This window comes from Scomber japonicus, chromosome 23, assembly GCF_027409825.1.
Source record: "Scomber japonicus isolate fScoJap1 chromosome 23, fScoJap1.pri, whole genome shotgun sequence".
Classification (NCBI taxonomy): domain Eukaryota; kingdom Metazoa; phylum Chordata; class Actinopteri; order Scombriformes; family Scombridae; genus Scomber; species Scomber japonicus.
The window spans coordinates 18829083-18847392 of record NC_070600.1 but is presented as its reverse complement, the minus strand read 5'-3'; the positions used below and the strand labels follow the sequence as shown (position 1 = coordinate 18847392).

Genomic DNA, 18310 nt, shown 5'->3' with positions numbered 1-18310 from the left:
TTGCTTTTGTACTTATTATTCATTGACCCATTGTGGGACTAATGAAGGGATATATTATCTCATCTTATCTTATCTCAAGTAAGGTGTTCACAAAAGTCCATGTATAAAAAAAGTGTGATCTCAGCTTGGAAAAGATGCCCTGTATCTCCTGTTAAATCATTTCCAACACTTATGATGCTCATTATGTTAAAATCCATGGTCCATTTTAAGCCATTTAATCCCCAAATCTTCTCAACACACATGATTACACCTTTTAGAGCAGATTCACAGTCTAGAGACACTTCTATAAAATGGAGGTAGAGCAAGAGCAGCTGTCGTAAAACTCCTGCCACAAAGCGATGTGACGTGTCGTGCAGCAGCCCCTGATGTTCGGCTTGTGAAACCCCGTCGGTCTCTCCGTACGGCACCCTAGCTGAAGACGGTATGTTCTTCAGCCCGATCCGCTAAAAACGAACAGAAATACACATATTAATCTGTTTTTCTAACATAATATTGTACCCTGTGTGTTTCAGAAACATGCCAGCTAAAGGTCCTCTGCAGTCTGTCCAGGTTTTTGGACGTAAAGTAAGTAAAATAGTAGGATTTATTCCACATGTGGCGCTGTGGCCACCATGTATGTGTAGCAAACGCACGCTAAGCTAACGTAGCTAACATGAAGCGGCAGCGTGTCGTCTTTTTACACTCTTATATATACCGATAAATACACTTTAGTGTGGGTATTTATAGCTCCAAGGTATTTTGTAACTGCTGTGAATGGCTATTTCTGGTCTATATGATTGTAAATCACTTGTTAGACGCTGTGTATTGGCTCTATGCTAATGTAGCTAACTAGCCTGGTTGATGGTGTACAGGCAGTGGATGACAAATTAGGTATTGAACTTAAATACAGATTACTTTCTTAAATTATGTGATTCATGATGTTCATATAGTCCAATAGATGAGTTGGCATCAGCTAGAAGGTTGTGATAAAGCCGGGATTTAAGGCTCATTCATTTCCACGTGATGTATCTGTTGTAACTCACTTGACTCCATATTTCAGCCACTTAACATTTATTTCTGTTTCTTTTTTTGTTTGTCAATAGAAAACCGCCACAGCAGTTGCCCACTGCAAGAGGGGGAATGGCCTGATCAAAGTGAACGGCAGACCCCTGGAGATGGTGGAGCCTGCCACCCTCCAGTACAAGGTGAGAGAGGGTGTTCACATCAGGGGTGCACATGTCTGATTGACTGAAGGCAGGGGCTTGGACATTTCTTATTTAATGGGTCAGTTCAGAGTAAGGATGGTCATGGTGTGGGTGTCAGTGTTGTACATCTCAAGACAACGAGGAGTGGAGGCCTACTGTTCCTGAAAGTATAATACAAGATGGATTATTTTAAATGAATATTGTGGATGGTAGCATATGTCTGAATATGTCTGTCCATCTGAAGCTAGTTGGGATTCAGCACTTTGCTCCAGCATACAACAGTATAAATAGTAATATCTCTATGTATAGCAGCTTTCAGACAAATGTAACTCAAATTGCTTTACAGCAAAGTGCTTCACATTAAAAGGAGGAGCATAGAGCAATGTTAAAATAGGAAAAGAGGAAATTACAACAGTAATGAAATATTATAATAATAATAATAATAGTAATAAAAAAACTATAAAATATAATGCATAAAAATGAAACGTTTCAATATAGAAGTGCAGTAGTGACTGATAGAAAAGCTAATTGAATGCTGAAGTGAAGAGATTAGTTTTAAGCTTTCTCTTAAAAATATTTAGTGAACTGGCTTCTCTGATATCTATTGGTAGTTTAATAGTTTTTGGGCTGTAATTGACAAAGGCTGCATCCATGATTTTCTTGCTGGAAATGGTCAGTCCTTCTGTCTTGATGTTTTTGAAGATGTATGTTTGACGTTATTATATGCTCTCTCTTTTCAGCTTCTGGAGCCCGTGCTGCTGCTGGGCAAGGAGCGTTTTGCTGGAGTTGACATCAGAGTCAGAGTGAAGGGTGGTGGACATGTCGCGCAGATCTATGGTAAGCAGAAGAGTTGGTTGTCTCTTTTCAGTCATGAATTTATGCTTCATATCTACCTATCAGCAGTCGTTTTTTGATTTCACGTTTCGTTAATTGTATGTTTTTCCCCTCTTCCAGCCATCCGTCAGTCCATCTCCAAAGCCCTCGTTGCATACTACCAGAAGTGTAAGTATTACAATCAGACTCAGTGTATAAACATCACACTCTTTACATTGTGGAAAATGCTTGCTGTAAATGTTTCAACTACATGAAAATGTGAGAAGTAGATAATCTTCGTTTCAGGGCAACAGATGTACATATTTCTCAACTGAGATTTTTTCTTGGTTAGAAAGAAAGATAAACATAAAGAATGAGAATATGACACAACCTTAAAAGCTATGCTCCACATACATTGGGATGGTGGTCAAATGTGTAAATTTTGGTACATCAGATCCTTGTGACTGACTTACCCTTAAAGAAACTCCCTGCTTGGGACTATTTCTAAACAATACAACTGATCACAATTTGGAAAAAGTAGGCCACTTATTTTGGATTTTTTACCTGGGTTATATAATAATTACTTTGTAAGCCCATTACATATTTTTATTAGAGCTCAATGAAGAAGGAATCATGTTTTTGTGGTGTCATAAGCCACCTCAGCTTGGATGTGACAATCTAATACATGGGACTCGATGCAGGCTGCATTTTGTAGAGACACAAGTATAGAAAATGTATTAACACTTTGGACAGAACGGTGGGCTTGTAGAATAACCTGAAGTGTTGTTTTGTTCCCTGTAGATGTGGATGAAGCCTCCAAGAAGGAGATCAAGGACATCCTGATCCAGTACGACAGGACCCTGCTGGTTGCCGACCCTCGTCGCTGCGAGTCCAAGAAGTTCGGTGGACCTGGAGCCCGTGCCCGCTACCAGAAGTCCTACCGTTAATTGCCCTGTACATTTTCATAATAAATTGGAGGAACACAGAACTTCACTTTGTCAAGTTTTTATTCATAAATTGAAAAAATGGATAGTAGTTCAGCAAGCATGAATGGCTTGAGTTGGAATTGCTGTATTCATGAAGTACAATACACTTTGTCATCTTAAGTCTCGATTATAGTTCAGACATGCATTTGATAGTAAACTACATATTTCCCTTTGGCTTAGTGTATTGAAAATATAACATTGGATAACTAACTGTTTTAGAAAAATACATTACGAAGACTTTTACAGAACAACACTAATCAGTTAGGATGCTAATGAGCACTGTATGTGTGCAGTATTGGGGAATTACTTTGTTTGTTTTAAAGTAAACTGAGTGCAAATAAGTGTCTTAAAGAACAAGCAACATAATCTCATCCGTAAATCAGTCTGAGGTAGCTCCAACAGAAAAATGTGATCATGAAATGAATGAATTGATAAAGTTCAAGTGAACACATAAGAAGTACCATTTAAAAAGTTTTCAGTTGTCTATAATGAAATATTCTTTAATTGGTTGTGTTTTGCAATCATGAGGACAATGTTGATGAGTATTTCCTGTATAGGTAGTGAGTTATTTCTTCATGTGTAAGTGAGAATATAATATTTAAAACCTATTATTTATTTTCCAAATATATACATTAAGAATCTAACTGAGTTTTCAACACACTCTTTATTCTATATGTGATTTTAGGGTTAGGGTTAGTCTTACAAACAAATGATGTGTACAGTCATCGGTTTGGTCAGTTATCAACTATATTTTGCCAACAGCTTGCCGTAGTTTTTACAGTGGATAATGTCCACATTTTACCAGCAGAGGGCGCTGTAAGACAGTTAATGAACAACTCAAACACATTTCCCCTTCACCAGCAGCCATTAGAAAACGTGTCCAACTGGCTTGCTGCCATTTCAGAAAGAGTCTCACTGTCCCACTGTCAAGACATACATGATTTATGAATATAAAACACATCACAATTCCAAACTTTAGTCAATTCCTTCCAAAATTCCTTCAAGTAAAGTATATAAATCTACTTGCTTGGGGAAACAACTGATTTAGCAGATTCTGGCAACAGTGCTCATGCTGAATTTGCTTGGTTTAGCTCCATAATAACTATAAACATGTCATTCAGAAAAATGCAAATGTTGACTATAATTCAGGGCATGTGCTGGCTCTTTTATTAAAAATCATAACAGGCAATGTGTTCCACTGCTGATTTCACTCAACTGCGTTCAGGTGTGTGAACATCTATAATGAAAATGCACTCAATGTGCCAGAATTGCAGATTGTGATTATACTGGTTGTTTGAAGAGGGTTTTTATTGTAAATTATATGTTTTCAGTCTTCTCTACTCTGATAAATATACCTTCAAAGATCATTTACACATAACAACTCTCAACCCATTCTTCTCAAATACATCCAGGTCCACATTTTTCTCCAAATTGCTGTCATTCTTTCTAAAAATGTCTGCTGATGGCTTGTTACTGCTATGTTTTTGTTGTCTCCCAACGCAGATGCACAAACACGCCACTCCGCCCCATCAACAGGAGCGTGATGAGGTGAGCTGAGCTGAGCTGAGGCCCAGATGTTGTTGGCCCCTCTGTGTGCAGCCAGCAGCAGCCGTTCCCGCTCGGTGAGCTCCCGGGGGGGGGTATCAGACCTGTTTACAGCCCTCCAATAATCAACACAGCAGGGAAGCCCACTCCCCACTGCTACTGTTGTTTACTACTGTTTATTTTTTGCCCCTGCCTGCCGCCTCACCTCTAAAGGCCATAATGGTACACCGATGACATATTCTGTGCCTGTGGAAATGTGTTTTGTGCAGCATGTAATAAAGGCTGACAACAGGGACTAATGTTGGGAACAGAGGTAGAAGGAAAGAAAAAAAAGCAGTGTCAAAATTGATCTTTGTGTCTATTTTTCTGTCTATAATGACAAAATTACTCTCCATCTAGGAATGATTTGTATATGTCATGGCTGAAGACCACAATAGATGATGTCATAAAAGGAAAACCGATATTTATTTTAATGGTAATTGAAATAACACAATAACACATCCTTAAAGCTTTTGAACCTGCATGCAACCTGTATTCAATAATAAATTATACATTTAACTTTATATATCATATATTTATTATATATTTCTGAAGCTACAGAACCATAGATTTTAAATCAGATGACTTAAACAGGCATATCATGTTAATAAGTTCACCAGGAACAACTTTCTAATAAGCCAAACTCTATAATGGTGTTTTAATTGATGCTATATATGATATGCTAATAATATACAGATGCTTAAAAAAAAAAAAAAGTTATTGAGCCATTATTGAGAAAAAGCTTTGAGTTGCTAGGTGATGAAAAGTCAAACATTACACTTGCGTTGTGTTTTTAGCTCTTTAGTTCATCAAGTAGGCCTCTACTGTGGAACATTTGACCTCTGACCTTCTGGAAAAAGGGATGCAATCCATTTATTTACTTTAGTTTTACATTTACTACTGCAGATGTGATGGATCTCTGTGAAAACTCGCAACTTAACGGTACTAACTCCTGATTAACACGTGTAACTGGTTTTGTTACCCTACATTATTAACTTATTAGCATTTATAAGTGCAGGCTTAATGGCTTATTTGAATAAGAAAGTCATTCAGCAGCAACCTGGAAACATAAAAGTAGTTATCCTCAGTAGATTATTTATTAACCATGAATAAAGCCAGAAAGTAGAAGATATAAACCTTTTATCAATGTAGATTTATGAGAAAGTGGCACCAGCAACCAATTACTAGATTTTTTGTGAAGGAAATAAATGTATAGCCATGGGAAATGAAGTATAACATAGAATATATTTAAGGGTAGGTGCAATATGTTTGCTCCTGTGTTGTTTTCTCACCTCACAACAAGCAACTTAAAAACTGATTTCTCTTATAATTACTGCATACGATTTATTTCTTTGTGGCTTAACACACCCACACACACACACACACACACACACCCACACACACACACACACACACACACACACACACACACACACACACACCCACCCACACACACACACACATACTGATTCTAGCACCTGCCTTTCCTCTGTTAACACCTCTGCACCTCTAGCTCTCTAAATCACACAAACACTGAGGTGTTAGGCCAGGATGCATTTTGTCATTACTTGCACTTCATCTACACCTCTCCTCACAACACCTATATGAACATGAACACACATACTGCAGTCAACTCATTAAAGCATATGAATATACCCGCATGAATGCCTGCCGAATGGGCCTGTAGTGATTCATTTTAGCTGTCAGCATCATCTCTGCAGAAAAACATAGAGAGAGAAAAGGAGGGATGTTCATTAACATATATTGACCACTGCCCTCCTCCTCCTCCTCTTCCTCCTCCCTGCAGCGGTCTACTCCTCGTCAAGCCTCATTGCCCTAAATGAGTAAACAACAATTGGTCGAGGGTGCCAGCGGCTGAGGATCAGGGGACAGTAGCAGGCAGCAACAAATGTTGGCTTCAATGGGAAGGAAACTGAGCCAAGTGACGCGCCGCTGTTTGGGCCTGAAAGTGATAATGAGGGAGTAGCAGCTTATCTGTTGCATTGTCCTTGAGAGGAGGTGATCTCTACCAGCGTGCCTGTGTGCATCTGAAAGAAGGAAGATGTCTCCTTTGAGATAAAAAGCTGGGTCATTGAAAACTTTCATCTCCCTTGCCAATTTAATTAGATTTAGTACGATTACTATAAAAAACTACTTCTGTTTGCAGTACTTGAGTTTTAAGGAATAAAGAGGTTCAGCACATTCCTTTTTTAGGAATTTAACTATATCAAACTTCTTAATGAAATCTTGTTTAAAGTCTTAAGCTAAGTCAGGATACACAATAGACAGGAAGTTCATTAAAAGCTATTTTAATAATTGATTAAACATTTAAATTCTTAATTAACATTCATTATTAAGGGTTCTCTGCTTCTCTCTGTTGTATGTCTTTGTAAATTGTATATAAGTTAAAATGAAGGTTTTGAAATGTTGCTCCAATAAACAAGCAATTTGAAGATCTCCTAGAGCTTGTGATGAGCAGTTATCAACATTTTATAGTTTAGCCAATTAATTGACAAAACTCGTCTTAAAGGAATAATTCGACATCTTGCAAAATGCACTATGTCGACAGATAAAATTATAACACTCTGTATGTGCGTCTTTATATATGCTATTTATACAGACAGGTGACAAATTAAAGGAAAAAAGTGAGGAGGTCTGGTGGCTTTGTTATTTTGCTGGGTTTGCGTCTGCGTGTCCCTTTAGAGAGAAAGATCACTGCAAATCAATACAAAGCTTTTCAAAGAGATCACCTTTACCCTATGATAACACACTTCTACACTGATGGGAGTGGTCTCTTCCATCCACAGGGCACAAGGGGTCACTGAAGGGTGATGATGATGAGTATGAACATGACGGGAATCATATACTGTGGCTATAGCAGTCACCAGATCTCAACTCAATTCAACATCTATGGGAGATTTTGGACTGTGCTTCTCTACCAGCACCATCAAAATACTAAATGAGGGAATATCTTTTAGAAGAATGTTGTTCATCCCTCCAGTAGAGTTCAGACACTGTAAAATCAATGCCAAGGCGTATTGAAGCTGGCAGCACGTGGAGGCCCAACACCTTACTAAGCCCCTTTATGTTGGTTTTTCCTTTAATTTGACACCCGTCTGTAGGTATATAATATGTAGCTGAAGCCAGCAGGAGGTTAGCTTAGCTTAGCAGGGATCAGAAACTTCCTGGAATCTCTACTGGTTGCCTGGCAACTGCTCCTGTCCACCCAACAAAACGATAAATCTGTTATGCTTCTGTCCCATTTTGGGTCTATGTCCCTTCCCCAGTCCACCAGATACCCTCAGGCTTTTCTGCTTATTTAAGACTGGACTCAGCAGGATGAAGGACGGATGTGAGGAGTTGCAGGTTATATCTGAGGACCACTTGAGATGCTGTTGCTTGCTACATTCACTCTCATTGTTAAAGTGAACTGAAATAATGTTACATGCAGCCTTAATATACAAGTCGCGTGCGTCATGTGCTCGTTCCCGTTCCTGTGCTCCACACCTGCTCTGCATCTCATTAGGCCTGCTCTGCTCCATGTTTGTTCCCTAGCCAATCACCTCCCTGGCTGCACTTGTGTGTCTTAACACCTGTTACTTCTTGTTTCATTAGTTCAGTTTGTGTTTAAGTCCTGGTTTTCAATTCAGTATTGTTGGCTCCTTTGTTCTGCATTGATCACTTTTACTTTGCCTGCACTCGAGCCAGAATTAAGATGTTACTCTTAAGCTTTGCTCTGCTTGTAGTGTGCTGCATTTAGGGCCACGTAACAGAATTGTTATTTGTAAACTTCAGTAAGCAAACACATGACATATTAATTAGTTAATTAGTGAGCTTTAGAGGTACATGTGGGTTTCAATTTCTTAACTTTAGGCAGAGCCAGGCTAGCTTTTCCCTCCAGTTTCTAGTCTTTATGCTAAGCTAACTGTCTGCTGACTCCAGTTACATACTTACCATACAGACATGTGGATGCATCAATCTTCATCATCTAACTCTTGGGAGGGGGGATAGAGTGAATAACCAAATATTTCCCGAACATTTCCCAAAATGTCAAACTATTCCTTTAAGATAAGCAACCATATAGTATACATACATACTGCTACTTGACAGACACATTTCAGTCAAGTTTATAATCATAATGTACAATCACAGTGAAATGTAATCCCACCGGTTCCTTCAATTTGTGCATTAAAAATAAGAATAGGAATAGCAATACATGTGTGTGCATGGGGGGGATGGGGGTGTGGGTCGGGGGTGGGGGGGGGGGTGTAAGCTGCTACCTGGGATAATTTCAGGACTATTCTTTCTTTGAAGAATCATTATTTTAGAGGAAAGGCAAAAATAAATATCTGCAGTGAATTAAAAGTCTTAAGTGTCTTGAAGTGTTGTTTCCTACTTTTCAGCAAATAGCTGCTTTTGTGTGAATTCTTTTGTGTATATTTTTTTCACTTGTTGCAAATGGGTTTTAAGTGTCTGTGGAAAAATGACAACAACCATAATCGAGCAGCCACCTGGATGTTTGAAAGAAACATTTCAGAGGTCTGGCTGGACTACTGATGACAGCATTAAAGTCAGGTCTCTTCTGTTTATTCCACAATCCCACGCTGCACTTAGTTTCACCCCCCCCCCCCCCTTGCCTTAAAGTACTCTTTGTTACCGTCGAGGGTAGGGAGAGAATATTGAGCTGATGATGGATTCATCTCATCTGTTTCACTCTGCACAAAGAGGCCTCGCTTGCTCTCCTCTCAGCCTGTTTTTGGTCTGAAAGCAGCCAGAAAAGGGCTCCCTGTTACTGACCCGCTCTGTTAGTCACACTCTCTGCGGCCAGCATTGACTCATTCCCAACGCATTTAACCTAGACTTGAACTAAAGCGGAATTAGTCCCAGTGTGCTCACATCGCCGAACCTTTGTCTCCCATTAAAATCTGCCTCTGCTCTCCCCTCTTTATGCTCTGTCTCTTTTTTCTTCCTCCATCTTTTGTGCAGGCAGTGTGGTAGTGGCAATGCGGCACTGGACATGGCCTGCACTCAGGGTGAGTCGGGTCATGCAGGGGTTTCCCCCAGAGAGCTTGGCTGTTACGCCTGAGCCAAATCGGGAGGTCATAGGCTACCTCACACACCCTTCAACCTTTACCCTTCAGCTCTGGCCGTGGGTGCTCTGGTTCCCTGCGACAACCTGCAGAGGACCTGTACTGATCCCACTCCAAGGGAGGTCAGCCGGCCTGGCCAAGATCTATTTTAGTGAAAACACACAGTTCATACAAGAGAGCTTCACCTCCTGTGCAGCAGGGGTGAGCAGATTATTAGAGTTCACTGCGCTCTGAAGTGGGACTCCAGACAGCTTTGAAGTATAGAGGTTATCTTTCATTCCTGCCACATTTGTTGTTGTTTCTTTTAACGTCATGATGAAAGGAATACATCAGGATTTTATCGATTTAAAGAGATGAAAATGTGTGCTCCATTATCACCAGTGTGTCCCCTTCTCTGGTGTTCCATGATATATCTTTGTTGATGTATCTTTGGCGCTATATTAAGTGATAAACAATCACCCGTATTATCTCAGCTTTATGCTCGCCACCCTTCATTTTGTGATACGTGTAATCAGATTTAATTGCAGAGTTTGAGTTGCATGAAATTAGTTTTGGCTGTGCTGATCATAATTTAGGATAAAGGCCTGTTTTACTGCTGCGCTAATGAACATTATGGATGTAAAAAAAACAGCCTTTAACAGCAGGTGAAGACATAAATAACAGTATTTGTACTTTTAGTCTCTGTATGAAAGGACCTGTTGGTTTGCTTGAAGGTCCAGACACATTTATCACTTTGTGCAACGTGTTATGTGAGACGTGGAAGAAGGAGGAAGGGGTTTTGGTGACGAGGTGACTCTTTATGTTTGGATCAGGAGCTAGTTCCCTTGTTTTGTGGATAATCAAAGTAGAGATTTAGAGAATACATTTAAAGCCCTTATGTGTAGGATTTGAACATTTCTGATTTTGAGGCTCCTGGTTGGAGTCTATAATAACATAAAAGTTCTTCACATATAGTCTGATTCCATACCTTTGAATCACTACCCACATTTATGATTTGTATTTGTATGTTCTGCTGTTGAGCCTGCATTAAAAACAGCAACATCATCTTCCTTTTCTAGTCTAGCAGTCAAGCTACTCTACATTAATTAAAAATTGTGACAGAAAAGTGAAAATAAACATGGATGAAACTCTTGCAGGTACACACTGACATATCACATCAACATATTTCTTTGATCAATGTGAAAAATGTTTATCGCTCCGAGCAACCGCTGCTGCAGCTTCCGTGTCAACTGAAGATAACATCACTGCGATGGATACAGCACTCCACTAATTGCTTGGGGTGAAACAAAACTAACACACCCCCTGTTTTGTGATTTTGTCATCCCTGAGAAGTGATATTAAGAAAATCACTTTGGCAGAAACCAATGTATACAGCAGCTAGCCATCCACCAAACAGCTATGCATTGGCACTATTGATTGATTGTCTCATTTTCCAACAAACAAATATAAGTGGCACTCTTTCCTCCTCTTTTCGAAGGGGGGTACTGTAAGAGCTTATGTACAGCACAAAAGTCTTCGTCAGGTAAATCTATCATTTCTCCCATCAAAGTCTCCCAGAAAGAAACTTCTTGCATTTTTACCATGCCCCGATAATGAGTCATCTTTTATCACTTAACATACCGTAAAGTGTCTAAAATGTTAACACAAGTAACGGGGGAGCAGGTGAAATTTATTGTCGATGCTCTCATCACTTAAAGGCCGACGCTGGCAAATCTCCCAAAAACCTGTTGCACTCCTTTGAGGGATTTGACCTCCTAGACAGACTCACTAAGTGCTGCAGAGCACATGAGCTACTTGACTCAGACCTGTCAGAAAGTGTTGTGAAGAATGTTACTGAGAGAGAAGAGCGTGAATTGATTGCCCCCCGACTGCTGCCAAAACGCACTCAGTGTGCCATCCTGTGTTGAGTACGTGTGTGTTTCGGCCTGTCATGCCCCCTATATGTGGAGATAGGGGGACATGGCTAATTAAAGGCGCAAAAGCTGTTGAAAGGGGATGGACACTGCCAGCACGAGAGGACTTGACACCCATGTGTTCTTGTTTCGAGGGAGAGGGGGCAAGCGTGACGGATGCAGGAGGCCCAGGTTGCAGCACCCCGACTGGCTGCAAGAGCCCCTTCACAGGGCGAAGGGGTGGGGTGGACGGGGGGGTAGAGGAGGGCTGGTGTTGATATTAACTGCAATTCCAGACCTTCTACCACCACTCTTTCTTTCTCTCTCTCTCTCCCTTTTTTTTCTCCAATTCCACAGCTCTGCAGCCAACAGAGAGCTTTAAAACCCCAACACCCTGTCCTACTTCTATACACACACACACACACAAGTATATACACATACACACATTCCAAGAGAAAGGGATGGGAGCGTGACAATCGGGAAACAACGGCTGTTAGTTACAGAAAATGCATTACGGCTTGAGCCCGGGCAGCAGAGCGGAGGAGAGGAAGTGGTGGGATTACGCCGGGCTTGGACAAGGAGAGCATAGGGTTATTTCCTCCCCCTCTCTGTAGTAAACTGTCCAGATTTACAAGGCCTCTAGGGATACGGATACCCCATCCTCGTCTCGTCAAACCTCGACAGCTCCTGATTTAAAAATAATCCTAAATCAGTGCATGACAGTTGTCAGTGGGGCAGAAGGAGGTCAGAGGAGCCATCAAGAGAGGAGGAGAAGCAAATGGCATAAGGCAATGAGGTTTTTTGGATAAGAGATAAGCCTCATGTGGACTGTTTATTTAAAGATCCAATCTGTTACTGCAGCAAAGTGCCCCATTATTGTCTCTAACATAGCAATTTGGAGGCTTTATGACACTTTTCATACACTGATATTAACTTCCTGAAGCTTTGAACTTTGTGCTAATGACTTTTGATTTATGACAGGTTACTGAGGTGTGGTGGAACTTTCCAAGAACTAGTAAAACACCTTTTGTTATTCTCCTAATCTTAGGACTCATAAGACAAATATGTGCTGGCATAAAATTTAGAGAGTGAAACAAATTTGGGGTGAAAGCTTTTTCTTTGTATTGCGTATGAATGAAGAAGCATTTTTCTTTGTATGAAGAAATAAAAGGGCTCATATTTCAAATGAAGACTTGTTTAACCTCCTTATATTAACTGTCTCATCACCATGAAAGGGTGTCAAAATAAAAATGAAAAAATAGTGTCTTCATTTTATCAAATCTGTTTTCTCATGAAATTCTGGATAATTTGACCTCTTCAAACAAACCCATATAAGGAGGGAGTATCACTCTTTGGTTGAGCTGCTTCTAATTCATGAGGTATAAGCAAACTTTGAATTTAAACTATCGCCGTTTGTCGTTGCTATCATTGTTTATTACAACCTGGGTTTTCATAGTTTTGGCCATCATTTGTCCACCAGTAATAAAACTGTACACACCAAGTTCATTGCTGAAATTTGAGAATCTGGCAGTCTGATGGTAGAAATAAAAGGCAAGTAGTCAGATGAGCAGAAAGATTCAAAAATAACCTTAGCAAAACTAATTTGGAGGGGAAAACAAAGGTGTATGTCAAAATTATTAAACCAAACTTTCAACTACTGTACTTACTGTAGTTATTTCCATATCCAGTATAATTTTTACCACAATTTTAGGTGCATTCACTTCTGGTTTAACCTCCAAATTAAGTCCTATAAAGTGATTATATAATCTGGATAAACTGCTGACTCAAGATCAAAACTCAAGTTCACATAAACCTGAATTCTCTATTAAGGGGTAGCAAGCCATAAAAAGTAAAAAAACAGACCACAGTAATAAAAAACCCTTATCAAGCTGTGTAAGGCCTCCGGGCTAGCACTACTGCATCTCTCCTCTTTTTCCTCATCCTAATCTGAAAGAGAGAACCTATTTCTCCCTGTAGCCCTCATAGCAGTAAATAATAGCATTTCACTATCTCCCATCCCTCCTATTCCAGCTACTGCTCTGTTGATGTATGTTTTTTATTGTGGCAGCATCACCTCAAACCGGATGCGCACCGGCTGCTCGCCAGTGCCTCTCCTGTGATCACCGCAGGCCTCGGAAGACCCCTTCAACAGAAACAGGAAGCAGTTCATAGCATAGGTCGCGACCCCTCTCATTCAGCCCCATGAGTCAAGCAGAGCCCACCCCGGCGAAACACAGGAAAGTTCCGGTCCCATCAACAAGGTGTGGAAGGATATTCTAAGGGGGGAAGGCGAGGAAGCTGGGGAGGGAGACCTCTCTCTTTCTCTCTTGATGCACATCTGTACGTATGTGTGTGTGAGTGAGAAGGAGGTGCACATCTGTCGAGCAGTAGCCGTGTAACATTATTACACACGAGGCCCAGAGAGACATACCTAAACACAACTACAGCTGCATCTAATACAAGACTGCATCCACAGGAGGGAACTACTGTATATGAGCTGCTACTGAACAAATATTGAACGATTATAGGTCCCTCCGGTGTTCTGATCAGAGGCTCTGGGGTATATAACACAGTCTAAAACTAAAGGACAGACAGATGTGTAGTGTTGTGCAAAGACGCTTTCCCCACAAGGTTAAAGGATAAATTCACATTTTTTTAAGTCAGCCTTAAAACAATAGGCAGATGTCCATGTCAACATTGAAACATGCACTACATCTTGCTGTAATCGTTCCTCCTGTTCCTACTGAGCATTAAAAGATACAACCCGAATGTGCTTACAGTGTAAGTGTTGGGGGGACAAAATCCATACTAATTGTTTTAAGAATAAGTATTTAAGTGTTTATCTGAAGATGATATGAGACCAGCTAAGTTAATCAAATCAAGTGGATATCTGCCACAGTTACAGTCTCTGTGTTTCCCCAGACGGTGTTTTCGCATTCAGCTGCAGTGGAAGGATTGTAACAAGAAGAGAGAATCTGGCACTAAAAAGACTGTAAAGTTGAAATATATTGACTTGAATTGACTAATTTGGACAGCTGAAGTCTCATATTATCTTCAAATAAACTTTTACATACATTTTTGCTTCGAAATTGATTTATAAAAGGATCTTCTAACGGCCAGGGGGATAAAAACATGTTTTGATGTTCACATGGAACCCTTAAATATTGTTTAAGGGAAGATATGACAATCCTGTCCTTTAAATTGGCATAATCTACTGCTATTTATAAAATCTGAGGGACTTTGAAGTGACGGCAAATAACATGACAGAACTTGTCTTGACTTGCCTGGACTTGTGTGGTGGGGGGGGGGGTTTGCCTTTGAATCGGCTTATCATCAGACAAAAACACTTCTGCGGCACTATAGTTTCCTTATTGAAGTGGCTTTTTGCATATTCAAGTCAAGTAGTAAAAATAGTGGTGTTATTTTTAGAAATCTGTCTACTGCAAAAAGCTTCACACACTTGACTTCTGCACATTTATGGATACAATGGACATAGTTTAAAATATAGGGGTTGTAATGTATGTAAAAGGGAGATAATGCAATTCAGAGTCTTTGAAGGACAATATTAAGCCTGATACACTGAGGATTTACAGTAACGTGAGTGAATGTAATTAGCTACTCAACCTTCACTTTTTGCCTTTAAGCTTACAAAAATACGACACATGCCGAGTGGATGTTTTTGTGCCAAATATTCCTTTTTTTTGGCCAAAACACTGAGCTGATGTCATGGGAGCTGTGTTCATATTAGGCTACATCTGATATTTCACTTTAATGGCGTGGTGTTAATAGTGAGAAGCAGAGGGGAAGCAATAGAGAACATGCTCGCTCACTTGCTCTGTGTGTGTGTGTGTGTGTGTGTGTGTGTGTGTGTGTGTGTGACAGGAAAGATCATTTAGCAAACAAAGCTATATTCCCCCTCCTTAAATGAATCCAATATATGTCTCTTCCCCAATAGCTATTCTCTATTTCCAACATTTTTATCTCCCCTCACCTGATTTCAGCTCCTCATATAGTCTATACTTAATAGCTTCCTCTCAGAGTCTGAATTATTCAGCCTTCCCAGACATTTCTAACCTCTGGCAGGTTTATTAGCATCCTAGATAAAACAGTGGAATCAGTACTTAGCAGCAAGACTATTTCACACATGAAAAGAAAAAAAGCCTATTTGAAAATGTTGGCTTTATATATATAATACTTATTCAGTCGATATGAGTTAAAGCTGCACTATGCAATATGTTCGATACAAACAATGAATCAAATGACCATGTGTATTGATACAGGTGTCGCTCATATGATGAATTTACAACAGTTCTGCAGTTTCCTTTAGCTCTAGAAAGCAGTGCCTCTGTTTTTGGAAGTTCCAGCCATTTTTTCCCCATACACAATTTTAAGTGACTCACATTTGGAGCACTTTTTAAGTCTTTGACGGACATGAAACACTCCCGGTTGAGTCATCAGTATGAAATAGAAACAACTGTGTACGAAATATCAAGTTCTTTTAGTGTGGAAGCATAAGAAGTTGTCCATGATTAGCAAACATTTAGCTAAATTTTACAATGTTTAGATCATGAATCCACAGTTTTGTTTAAAATTTGGATGAATTCAGCATCTAAGGTGTTGTGTTTTATTCCCATCTGGGACAAAGCAGTGTTTTGAATTTCCAACCGCTCTAATTTGTACCGTTGACTGGTTTCTTCTACATAGCAGCTGCTGAGGTGCATAGATATCATAGTATTTAGAGCCATCTGTCCATCCAAATTAATGAAAAAAAACCCAAAAAAAACATTAAAACTGATGGTTATAAACAGTTATCCAGGACATTCCCGTGCTGTGATGTTAAAACAATGAGGAAATTATTAAAATAAGAAATTGAAATGTTTCTTTACACTGGCAAAAAAACCCTTAATCAGCTAAATGAGGATAATCAGCCCCCCTTTGCAACTTTATGAACATTATTTTGGTTATGAGGCCCATGGACTCTGCTCTTCACTGCCTTTTAAGTAACAGGGAGCTGATTTCATCTTACAAAACAACCAAGCAAACAATAAAATGGATAAACTAACTTTACACTATCAGCACCAAACAGTAGCCAGACTAAGGTAGTGCTGAGCTAACATAGTGGCAAGATGAAGAGCCAGATTACCAGGGGTGCAAGGCTAAAAGGAGAATGAATATTGCTGTAACATTCATCAGCTGGACAGAAACGAATGAATGCTGACGTTGCTATTTGTCTCTTAGAAGGTGATAATATGTCTGTCGTTGTGCTTTCAGCTTGTTCTGGCCAAGACCAAGCTTTAATTCTGCTTTAAGGATTTGTCACATTTTTTTAATGAAACGCTTTGTTTCCTCGATCATACATAGCCCACTTGTTTTAATGTCAGGAATTGTCCGCTCAGTAATTCTATCCCCCGATCTGCTTTTACAGTGATACGAATCATCTTTTTAACAAATTAACTGCCTTTTTTCTCCTGTTGAATTTATGCCTTGCCAGTTCTGGTATTTGTCCTTTTGCCAGCTGTTTTCTTTCCTGAGGTAAATCTCTATAAATCAATGGGAGTTAATCTGCTGAGAAGATTGTGTGCTCGCCCCAGCTATGGGGGCACTCTATCTCCATTGGTTACAGAGCATCCATCAAGTGCTCAATGAAGGCTCAGCGGAGCAATGACACCCCGATCCCCTCTAACCCCGTCACCCCCAACCCCCCATCCAAACCCCTCCTTGCTCTTCTTCATATTCTTCTAAGGCATTAATTAGGATATGAAGACTATTTTACTTTGAGGAGATACAACACGATCACTTAAAGAAACGTCTTGTATCATGTTGTTATCTGTTGTTAAGTTTCACACTCCATATCCTCTCCGGCTTTATCTGGATGTCCTTTTGGCCCTACTGTGAAACAATTCTTCCTCCGTCTCTGTCTCAAGGGCGGCAGGGTCTCGCTGCATTTGGAAAGTCGATCTGATTGCCCTGTCATTCATCATGTAACTTTAACTCCGGGGGCACAGTGAAGTGAAGTGAAGACTTCTTTGCGGTGATATAAAGCTGGGGCTGCATGGGTGCAAATCATCTCTGTACTCATTGCAAAGGGAGAGATGGGTTTTGAAATTCCACACATTCTCCACAGAGTTGTCTCAGAGGATAGATCTCACCTGGCACAATAGGTTTCAATAGCGCTTTTAATATTCAGATACAATAATCATTTAACTGATATAACTCGACAGGGAACTCTATCACCGTAATGGAAAAAAAAAGTTTAAAGGTATATGTGAGGAAAAGAAAGAAGCCAGAGGAAGTTGTAGGAAGCAAATTGAATGTAAGAGTTTCTTGATAGATCGAGGGAGAGGAAGAAATTTAAAAAAAAAGAAGGAAAATAGAGGGACAGAAGAGGAGTGAGGTTTCCTGGGATTGAACCCTGAATGACCCTGCTGTGTTTACCCAGGTTGTCCTATAGTCCCTCCCCTTTTAGACACCATCCCACGCTATACCTTCCTCTGAATCCTGCTCATTATAGAGGAGTGTCTACTTATAATGGGTAGTGAATGGGTAAATGAGTTTGTTTGTTAGCTCTGGAGCTCCAAACGAATGCGTGTTGAGTTACAGCGGGTGAAGCAGCATTAATGAAAATGTGAAAACCACCTGCTTTCACCCGCTTAACGCTGTGTTAGAGCCAATTATGAGGAGCCAAGTTGGACAGATTTTTGTAGCTCTCCCTCTGAGTGCTGGGTTTGGACAAAACACAAGAAGGGATTATTCAAAGGTAT

General features: G+C 40.0%; 1 protein-coding gene across 1 annotated transcript; it reads left to right on the top strand.

Moving 5' to 3' along the window:
- Positions 1–367: 367 nt before the first annotated feature.
- Positions 368–2990, top strand: rps16 (ribosomal protein S16). Its single transcript, XM_053344193.1, has 6 exons — positions 368–421; positions 513–564; positions 1083–1184; positions 1925–2021; positions 2139–2186; positions 2799–2990. Exons 2-6 carry the CDS (start codon positions 517–519, stop codon positions 2942–2944), a joined length of 441 nt encoding a protein of 146 aa, XP_053200168.1. The 5' UTR covers positions 368–421; positions 513–516; the 3' UTR covers positions 2945–2990.
- The last annotated feature ends 15320 nt before the right edge of the window (positions 2991–18310 follow it).